Source organism: Falco rusticolus, chromosome 7, assembly GCF_015220075.1.
Source record: "Falco rusticolus isolate bFalRus1 chromosome 7, bFalRus1.pri, whole genome shotgun sequence".
Lineage (NCBI taxonomy): Eukaryota > Metazoa > Chordata > Aves > Falconiformes > Falconidae > Falco > Falco rusticolus.
Window position 1 is genome coordinate 2,438,743 of NC_051193.1, and position 16,745 is coordinate 2,455,487.

At 59.8% G+C, this 16,745-nt stretch overlaps 1 protein-coding gene across 1 annotated transcript in view; it reads right to left on the reverse strand.

Annotated features, from left to right (window-relative positions):
- Positions 1 to 2,978: 2,978 nt before the first annotated feature.
- Positions 2,979 to 16,745, reverse strand: part of CSPG4 (chondroitin sulfate proteoglycan 4) — a 28,446-nt gene continuing 14,679 nt past the window's right edge. Inside the window, exons 3-10 of the mRNA XM_037396170.1 lie at positions 12,754 to 16,335; positions 11,973 to 12,452; positions 11,346 to 11,522; positions 7,746 to 7,944; positions 7,412 to 7,546; positions 7,093 to 7,247; positions 6,062 to 6,245; positions 2,979 to 5,697 (exon numbers count right to left, since the gene is read on the reverse strand). Of these exons, the coding sequence (XP_037252067.1) occupies positions 3,785 to 5,697; positions 6,062 to 6,245; positions 7,093 to 7,247; positions 7,412 to 7,546; positions 7,746 to 7,944; positions 11,346 to 11,522; positions 11,973 to 12,452; positions 12,754 to 16,335 (6,825 nt within the window). The 3' untranslated portion in view covers positions 2,979 to 3,784. The remainder of the gene's footprint in view (positions 5,698 to 6,061; positions 6,246 to 7,092; positions 7,248 to 7,411; positions 7,547 to 7,745; positions 7,945 to 11,345; positions 11,523 to 11,972; positions 12,453 to 12,753; positions 16,336 to 16,745) is intronic.

A 16,745-nucleotide genomic window follows, 5' to 3' on the forward strand; every position in this document is an offset into this window, starting at 1 on the left:
TCTGGCCATGTCCTGGGGCAGGTGCTCCCTGGGGACAGCAGTCTTGCTCTGGGTGGCTTTTCTTGCTTTAAAAACATGGGTAGAAGACAGAGGAGGGGCCTGGGTGTGAGACACCGGGGGGTGTGCCCAGTTTGGGGGAGACAGCAGCAGCTGCAGGGGCAGGAGGAGATGGGGAGATGCTCCCTGGGAATAAAGCATGTGAGGTCATGGGCAGAGCTGGCTTTTGTTGGCTAGCTGTGCACATCTGGCCCAGCCCAGGAGGGGAGCAGCACATCTGGCAGAGCAGCTGTAAGCATCTCTCTCAGCTGCAGTCAATGGCTCAACGTCCAAGTGGAGACCAGTGATGAGTGGCATTCCTCAGGGGTCTGCACTGGGACCAGTGCTGTTTTACATCTTTGTCAGCAACATGGACACTGGGATCGAGTGCACCCCGGTGGCACCAGGCTGTGTGGTGCAGCTGACCCTGGAGGGCAGGGGTGCCACCAGGAGGGACCTTGACAGGCTGGGCAGGTGGGGCTGTGTGACCTCATGAAGTTCAGCAAGGCCAAGTGCAAGGTCCTGCGCCTGGGTCAGGGCGATCCCAGCACCGGGGCAGGCTGGGCAGGGAGTGGGTTGGGAGCAGCCCTGGGGAGAAGGACGTGGGGGTGCTGGTGGGGGGGAAGCTCAGCAGGGCTCAGCAAGGTGCGCTCGCCCCCGGCCAGCCGGGTCCTGGGCTGCATCCCAAGCGGCGTGGCCGGTGGGTTGGGGTCATTCCCCCCCGTGCTCTGGTGAGACCCCCCCTGCGGTGCCGCGTTCGGCACCGGGGCCCCCAGCGCAGGAGGGATGCGGACCTGCTGGAGGAGGGTGTGAAGGTGATGGGGGGGCTGGAGCCCCTCTCCTGTGGGGACAGGGCGAGAGGGTTGGGGCTGTTCAGCCTGGGGAAGAGGCGGCTCCAGGAGACCTTCCAGCACCTCCCAGCACCCAAGGGGGCGACAGGAAAGCTGGGGAGGGGCGTTTTACAAGGGCAGCGATAGGGCAAGGGGGAAACTGAAAGAGGATGGATTTCGATTAGATATCAGGAAGAAATCCTTCCCCGTGCGGGCGGCGAGGCGCTGGCACAGGCTGCCCGGAGAGGCTGTGGGTGCCCCATCCCTGGCAGTGCCCAAGGCCAGGCTGGACGGGGCTGGGGGCAGCCTGGGCTGGGGGGGGTGTCCCTGCCCCTGGCACGGGTGGGACTTGGGTGGTCTTTAAGGTCCCTGCCAACCCAAACACTTCTGTGATCTTTCCTAAACCTCAGCAAGCTTTATAACCAGCTTAGCAGGGAAGGGTGCAGCCCAGCCCCTGTCACCCTCAAAACCTCCCAGACCAGTGTGGTTCTGGCCCAAACTGGGGTGAGGTGGAGGGGCTGCACTTCCACATGAGCAGGCAGCTTTGCTGCTGTGCCCTGGCTGGGCACGATGCCTGCGGGGCTCTGGGGAAGGCAGAGATGCTGCGGTGAATCCCTGTGTGGGGAAGCCAAAGGACCCGGCCAGGAAACTTTTGAGCTTGTTTGGGCTTTGGTTTGCCTGTTCCACAGCTGGGCAGGAGCCCACCCAGACCCTCAGCCCTTCCCCAGGTGGGTGGTGGTGGGCAGCACTGAGGATGGGCCATATCCTGCCCCAGCCATCCTGCTGTGAGTCCCAAAGAGCCCACGGAGGACCAACACCTTTGTTCAGGATTTAAACCCTGCCAGCAGAGCTTGGCCCTGGAGAACCGCAGTCCTCGCTGGCGTTTTCCAGGTTACTGACTGTCCTCCCCTGACCTCAGGAAATGGATGTTTCCCAGCAGCAGGAATAAAACTCCAAGCCTTAAAACTAACCTGCTTTGCTTTCAATGCTCCTTACAAAATAGGCCACGTTCCTTCTCTTTAATCCCTGGGTGCGAGGCAAAAACCATTTGAAAGGAAAACACGGTGGATGCTTCCAAGGGGGCCCATGGTGGATGCCACCGGCTTCCCTGCAAACCTCCGTCTCTCGTGGGGGTATGTGACTAGCAAAGATAATAAATGTGGCGGTGCAGGCACAGAGCTGTGATCTGAGGGAGGGAGGTGACGACATTCCCTCCGCTCTGTGCGGAGAGGTTGTCCCAACCTTTTGGGAGCAGCGCTTCCATGGCAAGCACTGAGTTGTGGCGTGGGTAGCCCAGTCCTGCTGTCCCCCTTTTACAGAGGGGAGAGGATGTCACTTGCCTCTGAGCAGAAGGAAAGATAAATTTTTTTATTTTTTAATTTTTCCCCTCCTCTGGATGGGGCAGGAGGAAGGTTTTGGAGGCAGGGAGGTTGCAGCAGTGCGTGGGCTTGGCACCCATTGGCACCAGCTGCCTGGGGGTGAGAGGGCTCGGAGGTGCCATGCCTGCCTCTGCCGTGCCCTGTCTTGCCTGTACTGGGGGGTACGGGGCTGCCTGCCCACACCCTGGTGGCTGTGGGTGCTGGTGAGATGTGCTAGCACCCGCCAGCTGGAGCGGGGCAGGTGTGATTTACCACTCGGCAAACGTCTGGCACTGTAAATGCAGCCAGGAAAACTGCTGGCATGGTGCAGGCAACCATCCCGGTTCTGCCGCAGCCTTGGAGTGGGACAGCACGGGGTGCTGGTGTGGGGAGGGATCACAGGATGGATTTTACCCTGGGTGAGAGGGGTGCGAATGTAAAACATCCCCCGTGGTCCCTGGGGGCTTGCTTCAGCTTCCCATCGGTGTTGCAAGAGCGGGATGTGCCCTGTGATGAGCTTCCCAGCTGTAGCAGTGCAGGGTATTATTGTTGGGTCCCATCCTGAGCTCAGTGCTCAGTTTTTCCTCTGCTCTTCCTCAGACAGTTTCTATTAAAGTTTTTAGGACTCCAGGCTGGGGAAAATTTGAGCAAGAGCCTGGAGTTTGGTCCGTTACCTCCAAATGTCACTCTGCAGCTTGCTGGGCTTTAAACAGGCCTGGCAAGGGGGACGGCTTACGAAAACAGTGATGCACCTCGGAAAAGGCACTTTATTCTGTTTACTTCTGCTGTACTGGAGTATACAGTGGAAAAACGCGCTGGCTCGGGTTCTCCACTCTCCTCTCTGGTTTCACGCCACCCAGGTGAGCTCCTGCCCCCCTCCCTGCCCAGGGCATCCTACCTGTTGTGCAACCCCCTCCCCGGGGCTCAGTGCAATCTGCTTTATGAAGCACACGGCAAGCACGCAGAGAAAGAGCAAGACGGGTTTTTTTTTCCAAGTGGGTGGGGATTTTTAAATTCCCCTGGCATTGGCCACAGAGTTTTTTCCGAGCCTCTGCTCCAGTGTCTCAGCCCGCCTAGCCCTGGGGGATTTGGGCAGCTTCATCCCCAGCCTGACTCAGCGCAAGCTGCTCCTCATCCTCCCTCTGGCGCCAAGAGCTGCGGCAAACACCTCCGCAGCGATCGGTGCTGCCCATGGAGGAGCCACCACTGGACCCTCCTGGGTGGCTCGGTGGGGACCGGTGCTGTCAGGTCCCCTCCAGCACTGCGGCCACCGTCGGGTGGCCCAAATGAGCACCCAAAGTCAGCGTTCCCCAGGGATGCTCGGGCATTTTGCCTGCTCCCACTTGCTTATGCAGTGCCCCCCTCCCCTGCCCAAAGCTACCTGGAAATTTGGGGCTCCCGGGTGGGCCGGACGGGCACCCCCCATATCCCCAGGGCCCTCCTACATCTGCAGGATGCCAGCTCCCAGGGAGAAGGAGGACAGCTGGGAGGAGGCGGCCGACAGCGCTCTGGGAGGGTGTGGACCCCCAGGTGGTCTCATTGCCCCCGTGCCTGAGCCCTTCACACCCAGTACTGGTTGTTTTTCAAGGGAGGGTTGGAAGTCCGGCAGTACTGGAGGAGCTCAGGGTCTGGCGGTGCTCCAGGACCTGTGCCCTGGGGTGGTGGACCCGTGCCCTTGCCCTCCGGGGCATTGACAGTTGTTAGGGGGATGCCTTGGTTGGGGTCCATCCTCCGGAAGGTCTCCTGGTCTGGCACAGCCCCGTTCTTGGCCTTGGAGGAGGGGGTGCCCTGGACATGGTGCTTCCCTGTCTTGTTGCGCTTGTGCAGGTAGAAGAGCAGGGGCAGGATGAGGGCCAGCAGGAGGAAGATGAGGCAGATGGGGATGATGATGCTGAACATGTTGGCCTCAATGAAGCTGAGGAAGGTGCCCCCCTCCACAGGGCTGGGGCTGGTGGTAGCACCGGGGCCCTGCCAGGCGGTGGGTGGCATGCCCAGCTCGCTGGCATTGAGGCTGCTCCGTGCCGTGCCCTGAGGCTGGGGCACTGGGGATGAGGGTGCCAGGGGGGCTGTGAGCAGGGTGACACCGTAGGCTTTCGAGGTGTTGTAGGGCTCAGTGCTGTACTCCAGGGACGCTAGCGCTGGTGGCACGCTGGCGGCTGCCAGCTCAAAGGCAAAGCTGTCACTCTGCAGGGGCTGGTCAGTCTCCCCAGCACCCAGCACCTCCAGCCCAACCAGCCCTTGCTCCAGCTCACTCTGGGTGAAGGTCTCGATCGGGGTGGTGGGTTGTCCTGGGTCCCTGGAGACCCTCACGAGGCGGCTGGCACGGGGTGCCCTGCGGATCTTGAAGACTGGGATGCTCTTGGTGTGGTTGGCCAGCTCGCTGGCATCAAGGATGCTGGTGTCCAGGAGGGCTGTGGTACCCCTAGGCCACAGGCTGCCCGGCTGAGCCTTCACCAAGGCGCGGACCATCACATTCACCACCCCGGTCCTGTTTGCTGCCCGCGACATGGCGAGGAACTGGAAGTCATCCTCAGGAGAGGTGAGGTCAGTGAAGGTGAACGTCACCTCTCCACGGTCCAGCTGCTTCTGTGAGAAGCCCCGTGATGGCTTCTGGTTGACCTGCACTTGGCCAAACCTTGGGTCCTTGGTGATCCTGTACAGGGCATTGCTGGCCCCCAGCTGTGCAGCTCCCAGGAGGTGACGGTGGGACATGGCAGCCCTGTTCAGGTCTTGGGGCACCTCCAGCAGCACTGGGCTGGCAGTGGTGCTCTCTGCCGGCAGCACCTCGATCTCCAGTGAGGTCAGGGTGGGTGGATGGTGGCCATCGGAGAGGCTCAAGGCTAAAGACCCTGAGGTATGGCTCCTGGTGGCAACAAACACCACATGGCCTGCTTGGACATCTGCTTGGGTGAAGTGGTTGATGGGCTCCTGTGGGTTGTGTGTGTTAGCCAGGTGGCCAGCAAGAGGTCTCTGGAGGACGCTGTACACCATCTTCTCTGGGGACCCTGATGGGTCTGCCACATCCAGGTAGTCCCGGGATAAGGTCACCACGGAGCCTGGTGAGACCCGCAGCACTTCTTGCTGCTTCAGCACCTGCGGTGGCTTGCTGCTGCTGCCGGTCACCGTTATATTGAAAGCTTCGGAGATGACCACCCCTTCTTGTGGAGGACGGATGGACTGCTGTGCCCGGGGCTGGAGCCAAGCCTTAAATCTGAAATGGTCTTCAGAGATGCTGTCTCCACCATGGGCATATGCCAGGCGCCCTGCAGCCAGGTCTGACTGCAGGAAGAATGGCCGGGATCGCTCCAGGGGCACACCAGCCACCAAGAGCTGCCCATGAGCTGGCAGCCCCGTCACCAGGAAGACAACATCATACGCAGCCCGCTCGGGGACCAGGATTTGGCTCAGGAGGTTGGAGGCATCCAATATCGAGGTGCCGATCTCAGCCCGTTGAGCCCGTGAGAGCTGGAGGCCTGGGGAGAAAAGGGAAAACCCAAAGGTTTGTCACCCCTGGCAGGAGGCAGGATCTGCTGGAGAGCAGAGCAGACCCGGACAACAGCAAGTTAAAGCAGAAAAAGAAGGGTTTCAAAGATATGGAGAGGGATGAGAATCAGCTCGGACTTATTAGTCCGGAAGATGATGGGGGAAGGAATTGTGCAGAGAGCCCGTAAAAGGACAGATGCGGTTTTAGATGTTGCTTGACATCATATCAAAGCTCGTGCTTGGCTAGCCATGGGGAACTGCACAAGGGTGTCTCCTTCAGACAAACAAGCCCTCCTGAAGTCTGCAGACTTCAGGAGGGCTCGTTTGTCCCTTGCTTCTCCTTTTCTTCTTTACCTGCATTTCTCCATAGCAGAGTTGAACGCTGGGGACACCTCTCCTCAAAGGAGATCAGCACGAGGAGGATGAAGGAATCGGAGATGGTTGTGGGAGCGACCACGCGGAAACGGACGGCATCTTGGGCCAGCCAGAAGGGTTTCTCTGGCATCTCGTGCTGGTAGAAAATCATCCTACTGTCAACCTAAAAATAACAAAAAAACCCTCAGTGAGCTCTGCTAAATGGCAAAATACCCAGAGTGGGTGTTACCGTGTGGGAAATGGGTGCATCTCTTTCATCTCTGGTGTGATGGGCACCGTAGTGCTTGGGGGGGACCCTGGTGATGCTGTGTTAGAGCCAATGTGTGCACCCTGGGCTCTTATCTTGTCTCTGGGAAGGAGCAGCCAAGCCCTAATTAGGTAAGAAATGGGGATCATCACCACCCAGGACATAGTTGCCACTCTCAGGAGCTCCCTGTGCCTCCCTGTCAGGATGTTTCTGTCCAGCAGCTGGGGAAACTGAGGCTCAGAGGAAGGGCTGAGCTTATTCAGCACCCTCCAAGACCTGGGCCAGGCTTCCTCCAAGGATGAGCACAGCATCGGGGAGCTTGCACGCTTCTGAGTGATGGTTAGAAATAAGTCCTTCGCTGTGCTCTGCAAAAGCTTGGCCCTGTGCGAGAAGGGTGGTAGCAAGGCTTTGCTCAGAGCAGGGGTGAAAGCATCACACTTGGCTCTTGCTGTAGGCAGCAGCCAGGGTGGCTGGGTCTGCAGCAGGGAGGTAGCCTAAGAAGAGGGGATTATAACTCCCTGAGCCTTGCCCAGCACTAAATCCAAGGTTGGTGGCCATGGTAAAGCCGGCGCTGGGGCAGCAGCTCCTAATCCCTCTTAGCATCTGTTGGCAGAGCTGGGAAAGCCATGGTGTGGCTGCGGCCTGGCTCTGCCTCCTGCCTGGGATCGGGTGCCTCTGCCCAGGGTCGGGCTGGGACCCCCGGGCTACAGCGAGCCGCGATGGAGGGCTGTGTCTTGGGATGCTGGGGGAGGCAAAAGCTCACCTGGGCTTGGGTGAAGTTCCTGACTTCCTCCCCCTGGGAGGTGCTCAGCCTGCCCAGGCGCGGGGCTTGCTCGATGCTGTAGTACAGAGCGGTGGAGCTGGTGGGGCTGTTGCTCACTGCCTGCAGGTTCTGGCTGGTGATGGGCTGCAGGGCACCTGGAAAGCATGTTAATTACGGACTTCAACCCATTGCCTTGCCACCTGCCTACGGCCTCTGCCATGGGCATCTCTTGGCAACGCTCAGGCAGCGGGTAATAGAAGGGTCCAAGGGCCCCATTTGCCATCAGACTGGGAGGATGGGGGAACGTGCCTGTACCCACCTGGGCAGACAGTGAGGCTCTGCTTCTTGGCCAGGCTAATGAGGGGCTCTCTCTGGGCCCTGACGAGGAAGAAGTGCCCAGGAGACAGGTTCTCACCATCCCACAGGTCGAAGGCAAAGCCTCCATCCAAGGGTCCTGCAGAAAGCACAAAGCTGGACATTTACAGGGGGCAGAGGGGGCTGCAGCCCCCCATTAACTTGTGTGGTTTTAGACCAGGGTGCTGTGTGATGGAGTTAGCATTCACTTTGGTGGCACAGGGCTGCCCTCCAGCAGTGTCCCCTCCCTCGGGTTGGGGGTGATGCAAGGGGACTGGGGCACCTCAGCCCTGCCCTACCTTGGTGCACAAAGAGGATGAGGCCGTTGTTTATCTGAGCCTGGGTGAACCGTCGGACCTCAGCTCCAGGGGCTGACCTCAGCACAACCTTCCCGTTGGCTGGGGGCTGGATGGAGTAGGTCACCTCCTCTGCTGGGGAGTCCTCGTCCTCAGCACTCAGGATGTGGGGGCTGATGGCAGCCGTGGCACCTTCCTGCAACTGGGGGATAAGAAGAGGCTATAATCCCCCTGGGATGCTCCCAGCACCTCTCCCCTTTCCCCTAGCCTGTTCTGGATCCTGTCCCCACTCAGAGAGCTCTGCTGGGTGCCTGAGCACATCCCAGTCCAATAAGGGTGCCTTGTCCACATGCTGGGTGATGCCTCCGTCATCTGGCCTCTTCCCAGCCCTGCGTCACCCTGCACCGCTGCCGTGTTTGCCAGCACGTGTGCTGCTGCTGGGTCTGTGCATCTGCACGGCACGAGCATGCAGGCGAGGGTGAGGGCTTGCCCTTCCGTGCCTCAGTTTCCTCAAGGACAGGAAAGGGAAGGAGGCACAGTGCTGGCACAGCCTGTGGGGCTGGGGCAGAGGCTGTGCCTTTGACAGATCTCTCTCTCCGTTGCTCTGCGGGGGAAGGGCTTTTAGTGGGGTCCCCGAGCTCTGAACTTGCTCCCTGAGCTGCTGCTGTGTATGTGATGACGGCAGCCCCGTCTCTCTCCAGCTGGGTGTTTCTCCTAGCTCATGCTCCCAGCAAAGCAGCCATCCCACCACCCCCTCGCAAGGCTGCAGCCAGCCGCCCCCGGCAAACCCTCCAGGAATGACAAGCATGTGGTGAGCTCAGGGTCACTGTGAAGCTTCCCAGGGTCTCGTCCACCCAGCCAGCAGTGCGCTGCCACCCCAAAGCCCTGGCATCTCCCCTTTCCGGCTGGAGGCAACAATTTTCCCCGCTCCTAATGCTGTTCCGTATCTCAGTCTCCGCACACCATGGGGATGAATCCTGAGCTGCCAGACAGGTTCTGCCTGCACACTCCAGAGGTGCCATTCTCCCTCAGGATGCCCCAAAGTGGCAGGGAGCACGGATCGAGCCTTCCTGCAGCTCGTGCAGGGTGGAGGGGCAGGATGCACTGCATCCCACCACATCATGAGCCTGGCCTGCATCCTGCAAACCCACAAGACAACACCCAGGTGCTGGAGGAGCTGCTCAACTGGCTGTGCTGGGTTAGATGAGCTCTTTTCTGCTGTTTTCAGCTGGCCTAACCCAAAACATTTCTTGAGTGGGTGTGGGTGCCGACAGTGAAATTAAATCCCTTGGGCAGTCCCTGCGGGTTAGCAGGAGGCAGGCTGAAAACACAGCTTTGTAGAGATGGGATGAGGGAAGTGCTGCCGGACACGCAGCCTGTGCAGGGGCCGAAGCCTGCGTGCACTGAGGGTTTCAGGCTGCTCCCCTCTCCCCAGCACCCACAGCCAGGTCACTTCAGTGCCTATTGGAATTGCAGTCACACCTGGTGCCAGGGAAAACTTGTGGCCAAAGCCCAGAGAGGTGTTTGCAGGCAGCAGGGACCAGCAGCCCCAGGGCATCGCTGCTGGCTGGGGACAGGCACATGCGGTGGCTCAAGAAGGTGCTCCAGCATGGAGCTCGTCACCGAGAGCCCATGCCACCAGGGCTGACCCGCTTCGCCACGCTCTCCGTCCTCTCTGAATTATTAAAGCCTCCCGCCTGGTTCCTGCTCTCGCTTACTGGGTTTATTATGTTTGCTCAGCCTCTATGTCGCCTCTGCTCTGCAGGAGAGCGAGCGAGGAGGCAGCGGAGCAGCGCCGGCAGCGTGGCCGTGTTTCCCTGCAGCAGTGGAAGCGTCTCTCGGTGGCAGCCAGCCAACCCAAAAAGCCGCTTGAGGCAAATCTGCCTGGTCCTTTGCTGGGGGCTCTACTTGGGGGTCTGAGCCCTGGCTGCTGCCTCCCTGGCCCTGCGTGGACCCCGCACCCCGGCGCTGGCAGGCGCAGGCAGCAGAGGAAGGCTTTGTGCAATCTGTCTCCTGGACCCGGCCTGACCTTTAAACGCTGAAGTCATCCCTCTCCAGAGCACAAACACAGCAGGGCCGGGCCCCTCCTGAGCCCCGGGTTGCTTTAGCATTGCTCCTGCCTGGAGCAGGGAGCCTTGCCCAGCCCCAGAGACCCTCCTGTGGGCAGCCGGGTGCTGCCCTCACCCCTCCCCGGGCCGGGGGGTCCCCCCGACGGAAAGGCGGGTGGACTGCTGCCTCAGAGTTTATTTTGGGAATTTCTTTCTTTTCACCCTTTTTTTAGCATGGTGGCTGGGATGGAAAGCCATGCTCCCCTAAGTGCCTTGCAATCACTGGGCTAATGGGCTGGCTAAAAATAAGGCAGGGAGGGAGCCTCCTCCTCCCCTTGCACAGGGCCAGCTCCGCGCCGCACACGGGAGTGCATGGCTCTGGGGGCAGAGCTGCCTGCCCTGCCTGCCTCCCCTGCTCCCCACTCCAGCGGCACAAAAGCCCCTCTCTGCTCCCTGAGGACCAGCGCATCCTCAAGGATGCTCCACGCTGGCTTTGGCAGGCCGGGCCGAGGGACTGACACGGGCCCAGCAGCTGAGGGGTTAACTTTTCCTTGCCGGGAGGGCAGCGTTTTGGCACAGCTGGGGCAGATCCTGGAGACATCACTTAGTGCACTAGAAAAGGGATTTGCTGGGAGGGGGCTGAGCTTGCTGGGCTGGGGGTGTAACAGAGGCAGACTCAGCACCAGGGCTGGCTGTGGGTGGGGGCACCCCCAAACCTCTGCCTGCCTCTGGGCCAGGCAGCCCCTACCCTTCCTTTGGGCATCTCCTCCAGAGCCCAGACTCCCAGACACCTTCCCAAAGCCGCTGTGGTACTCCTGGTGTGATGATCCTGATGGAGGGAGCTGCTTTTCCCTGCTGCCAGCCTGGGAAATCCTGGGATGAGGATAGCCTGGGGGGTGGGGGGGAATGGTCCTGCTGGGCTGACGGTCCTGCATGTTTTCTAATAATTTCGTTGCTGCAGCATTAGTGATCCTGAAGGGAGCAGGGAGGTGCCTGGGGCAGAAGGTGGGATTTCAGCACCAGGTGAGCCCTCTTTGCTCCTGACTTTTTACTGAGGTGGGCATAAGGAGAGGTGTGACTAAATAAATTAAGAGAGCTGCCTAAATAAATTAAGTATTTCCAGTCTGTGCTGATGGAACGTGGGTAAGCTGCTGTCGTGCTCCCCGGGGATTGCTCCGGACGTGGGGAAGGGCGCCCCGGGGAGGGGAGGGGGATGCGGGCTGTGCGGGGCGATGCTCCCACCTTGCGGACGGTGTCAGCATCGGCACTGCGGAGGGATGGGGCGGAGGGAAGGGAGGGGGGAGGGGGGGACGGGGGACGGGACAGCCCCGTCTCCGCCTCCTGCAAAGCCTCGCCCCGCCGGGAAAGCACCTCCCTCCCCCGAGCCCATCGCCTGCCTCTGGGCTGCGCTCCGGCTCTGCTCTGCCCCGGTTCGCGGCGGCTTGGGGGGGGTCCCGTGGGGTCCCCGCGTTGGTCTGGCCGCCCCCTCCGGGTACCTTAGCGCTGAGCACCCGGGGCCCGCTGGGTGCCCGTCGCCGTGGCCTCGCACCCTTACCTGCAGCCCGGCGTTGACCCGCAGCCGGGGCCCCTCGGCGCTGCGGGGCAGGATGGTGACGAAGAGGGTCCTGGGCTGGCTCTGCCGGTCCGGCGCGGAGGCGTTGGCCAGGACGGTGAAGCTGTCGGCCCGGGCCCGGGGTCCGTCCTGCCTGTACTGGATCTGCTGCCTCTGCACCTGCGGGGCAGGGGCTGGTGACCTGCCTGGGGGGCACAGGCCACTGCCCCGCTGGAGGGGGGACCTGTGCAGCCAGCCTGGGAGGGGGGAGCAGGCTGGCCACCCGAGGCATCCCCGTGGGGTGCTTCCACCACAAAGACGGGGAGCGGGATCCCCATGGGAAGCAGACCTGGAGCCCAGCATGGGTGCTCTGCCTGCGTCCCCACCCTGTATCCCCAGTGACATTTAAAAACACACCTCGGGGGTTGATGCGTGCCTTGGCTGCAGGGCAAACCCACCCCTCCAAACCCCTCCGTCCTGAGGGCAAACGTTTCTGATGCGTACAGGAGCCCTGCAGCCCTCCCCAGCCCCTCCCAGTGCCGCTGGGGGCTGGAGCCCACCCTGGACCTCTTCCCACCCCCCCCAGGGAAAGCTGTGTGGTGGGCAAGCGGGCACCCCTGGCCGCTGTACCTCGCTCCAGGTGAAGCTGTGCAGCCCACCGTCCTCGGGCCGCTGGTTGTTCCGGAGGGTACCGAACCGCGGAGGCTTGAGCACCCTGAACTCTACACCAAGAGCCGTGTAGTAGGTGTTTGGGATGTTGAGGATGCCTGTGGAGAGGGTAGCATAGCCGCCTCCCGGCACTGTGATGTTGTGGACATCCAGGGGGATGGTGATGGGGAGTATGACCAGGCTCACCACCACCCCCTCCAGGGGGTCTGCACCACCAGCTGTGATGTCCACGACAAACTGGTCATGCTCCTCCTTGGGCTTGGAGTGGAGGTAGAGGACTCTGCCGTCGTTGATGTCCTCCTGGGTGAAGGACTGGATGGGGTCCAGGCTGGGCTGCTCGTTTGAGTCTTGCTCGTGCTGAAGTGTTGCCAGGAAGCCGGAGGCTGGGGGGCTGCTCACCAGGTAGACTATGTCTTGGGGAGGGATCTCTTCGTGGGTCACCTGGCAGTGTGGGGGAGACAACGCATGAGTGGGGAGCTGCTGCCTGTGAGGTTGGGCCTGCCCCACGGCCCACCGCTGTGCAATCCCCCGAGACTTTGCTATGGGATGAGCTGCAAGAGTCACCTTCTTGCCGAGGCCATGCCTGAACCCCACATCTACCCCTGGGCAAAGCCTGACAGGGGCATGAATCCTTTGCTCTGGGCAGGTGGGAGTAAAATGGAATCCCGCTGGTGGTTATCCTAGTTTGGTGGCCAGGGAAGTGATGCAGGCTTGGGGAATGACTAGAGAAGGGGATACTTACCAGTAAGTACTCCTCCTTGATCCCAGCTGCTTCCCCCTGAAAGACGTGGATCTCCTTGTGGTTGACTATGCGCAAGGGGCTGGGATGGGTGTCCAAGAACACGGTGATGGCCAGCGTGTCCTCCACCGCCACCTCGTTTGCTTCTACAGTGAACTGGAGCTCATCTCGGGTGTTCCTGCTCCCGTTGTGGTGGTAGGAGATCTCTCCTGCTAGCAGGTCCCTCTGGGAGAAGGTCACGATCGGCTGCTCCCCTCTCAGCACCGTCCCCCACCTTGGGGGGGTCATTATCAGGAACCGTATCTCTTCATCTGATCTGATGTCCATATTGGTCTCCAGGCTGAGGACAGAGGAGTCGATGCTCCCTCGGCTGCCTTGGTGGATGACTAGACCAGTGTTGTTGACTATTTTGATGTAGGGGTCTGATGCCTGTACTTCCAGGAGGGCCGTGGTTTGGTGGAGGCCATCTGAGACCTGTAGCTGGATCCAGCCCCGGTCGGCCCCCGAATGGACAAAGAGGATCTTCTTCTTCCTCAAGTCATCTTGTGTGAACCGATAGACCTGGTGGCTTCTGTCATCGGCGGACACGATGCTGCCAAACAAAATGTCCTTCCTTGCCAGCACCAGCTGCGTGTCGGAGAAGCCAGAGTCCTTGTCGGTGAAGGCAATGTCATCTGTTGTCAGCAGGTGCTGCCCATTGCGCACCACGTTGAAGACCTTGTTCACTACCTGGACCGGGCTGTGGTCATTGACGGGTTGGATAGAGACCCTGAAAACACCTCTCACCTCCTCCGCATCGGGCTCAGCGCTGCCCTCGCCCTGCCTGATCGCTACGAAGGGGATGTCATCCTCCAGCGTCTCAGAGTCATCGTGCTGGTACAGCAGCCGGCGGTGGAGGATGTCATCGTTGGTGAACTCCGTGATCTCCTCTCTGGAGGCCGAGCCATGGGATGCAGCCCAGGCCAGCCTCCCATGTGCTGGCCCCTCAATGACTTCGTAGAGGTAGTCCATGCTGTTCATGCTCTGTACGAACAAGTGGTCCTTGGAGATGACAGCTTGCCCCCCTTCTGGCACAGTCAGGAGGACGTTGGTCAGGGCTGGTGCGTCGGGGTCCCCACCAATGCTGATTGTGTACGTATAGACAGGAGAGTGCTGCTCACCAGCACGGATGCGAAACTGGAAGGTGTCCTCGGCTTGCTGAGAGTTCCTGATGGTCACGCTGTAGCTCAGGTGGTTCCTTTGCAGGTCGTCTTGGGTAAATCCAAAGCCTTCGGTCAGCCTGTTGCCCAGCAGTTCCAGGTTTCCCTTTTTGGGAGCCTGGATTATCATGTAGTGGAAGGGGACTGGGGCGGAGTTGGGATCTTCCAGCATCGCCTCCAGCTCCTTACTGGTGATATTTCTGTGCCGCTTGTTCTTCATCTGGAGGGGGACCATGGTCCTCATCTTAATGGTGGCTCTTTTAATCGTTACAAGGAAGGTGTTGTTTCGCAAGACTTTCCGCCCTACCTGGACTTCGAATCTCAGCTTCTCCACACTGTCTTCCAGGCGGTGCTCCGGGTCTGTGCTGAAATACTGAATGCGCCCTTGCTCCAGATCTTGCTGGTGGAAGGACTCCACTTTTTTCCATTCCCCTCCCATGCTCCCTTGCTTCTGGACCTCACCATACCGTAGGGGCTCTGTGAGGATGTACAGGATGGCAACCCGTTGTTGCACTGCGTTTGTCTCTACTGACAGGTTGGCTGTGGTAATGCGTGCAGCACCTCCTTGGGAGATGGAGAGGCCGGTGTTGTTGCGCAGGTGGATGTCAGGGTCGATGGCGAGGATCCTCAGGGTGGCAATGGGGCTTGGGGCTGTGCCATCACTCACCTGCAAGGTCAGCTGTAAGTTTGTCCCGCTCTGGTGCACGTAGGCTATGTTGCCTGCTTCCAGGTCCCTGCAGGAGAACTCTTCGATGGGCACTCCAGGGTGAAAGTCATACTCCACATAACCCTCCTCCATCTGCTGGCCACCGTGCAGCTGGAATTCAAGGTCATCACAGGACGTGTCATCATCTAGGACCTGCAGGATGTCCGTGGTCAGGTGTTTCCGTGTGTGCTTCAGGATTGTCATGTGGTTCCCATGGGGAAAGATCACCTGGGGGGCATCATTGATGGGGTTGATCATGATGGGCAGCAGGTACATCTGCCCCTGCCGCAGGCACTCTGGGACTCCTTGCTGGGCAGTCACTGTCACCTCTAGCATCAGCTGGTCCATGGGCCCCTCGGAGCCGTCGTGGATGTATTTGACTTTCCGATTCACGATGTCCAACAGGGTGAACTTCCTTCTGCTCCTGGACCCAGGAATGTCCAGCTCCAGCTGGCCATGCCTGGGGTCGTTGGTGATGCTAAAGAGGATTTGGGACTGTCGGATGTTTGCAAGGCTCAAGTCTACTGTTGGCTGGGCGTGTTTCCACTCCAGATAGGCCATACCCCCTTCGGAGACAATGAGGGGGCTGACGTGCAACAGCCTGCTGATGTTGGCGAAGGCAGGTGGGAAGCTGTTGTCTGGCTGACACGGTTCTGCCACCAGGCCTGGTGCTCCCGACCAGACATCTGGAGGTGTGGAGGTGGGTGCCTCATCCTGCTCATACACCTCATCGTAGTCCCAGTAGTGCTCCTGCTTTCCACAGCCAGATGTGATGTCCTTTGTGATCACGGCATCTTGCAGACTCCGCCTCTGCAGGTTTATCCGCAGGTCCTCCAAGCAGCCAACAAATGAGTTGTTGGTCATGGTCCACACTGAGATGAAAGCAAGATGATGCTCCCTCAGCCTTTGCAAAGCTTTTTCATTCATACCTCCAATGAAGAGATTTCCCTGAAGGTCTAGGTAGTTGTTGATGCCTCGGTTGGACGTGGATGAAGCATAGTAGTCTATTAGGATCTCAAACTTGTGGATGTCTGTGTAGACTTTGACGTAATGCTGCTGCTCATCACTGATGAAGACATTGTTGTGCAGGACGATGATACCGTTCCCCTTCTCAACAAATCCTCTCAGGCGCCCGTTGAAGATCTCCAGGTAGAAGAAGTCATTTTCCAGCCCTGCATGGTAGATGAGGGGTGCCTGGGTGATGCTCGTCATTATCACAAACTCAATGGTCGCTTCCTTCCTTGCGTCCCAAGTGGGAAATGCGATGTAGGAATGTGGTCCCAGGAACCCAAAGGGGTCCTCGGGATCTGCAGAGAACTGCGTGCTGCAGCCTTCCTGGACCTGGTGGAAGATCTTGGAGCTGCCATCAGAGGACAGAGGGGAGAGGACATCCAGGCCATTGAATGTCACTAAGTGGAGGCAACCTCTGAAGGGTGAGCTGGTCTCAGCGAGGTATGGTAGGTCAAGGCTGCCGGTCCCGCCGGCATAGAGGCCATACTGGATGTCCAGCTCCCTTACTGGCCCCGGGATGTCCACAGAGCTGTTGAAGAGGCTGTCAATGGTCAGCATCATCCTGCCATCTTCCACCAGCAGCTCCACATCATGCACCACCAGGTTATTGAGCTGCAGCTCTGCCGGGGACTGCAGGGTCACCTCCTCGGACCCCAGCTGCAGCCTGGCCTGCAGGAAAGGACACAAAGTGCTCAGCCCAAGTGGGGTGTTATCTGCCGCACAGGAGACACCTCTGCACCTACCAGAAATACCCTGTGAAGCATGGACCCGTAGCGTGGGGGCTTGCAGGTGTTTTGGTCCCTCAGTCCACTGATGTGTGCCCTGCTCCTCCCTCACGCCCCTGTGCATGCCCTCTCTGTCCTGGTCTCTGAATTTCTCTCCTTTTTCACTCATTCTCAGCATATTCCAGTCTGGGGGCTGCTTCCCTGAAGTCTTCCATCTCCCAGTCCCACAGCTGGGCTTTTCCTCTCCCTGCACAGAGGGATTCTGCCAGATGCTGGCTCCTCTTTCCTTGCTCCATCCTTCCCCTGCTGCCCTCCATCCCTGCAACCCGGGCTGCTTCCAGCCCTTGCCCTGGG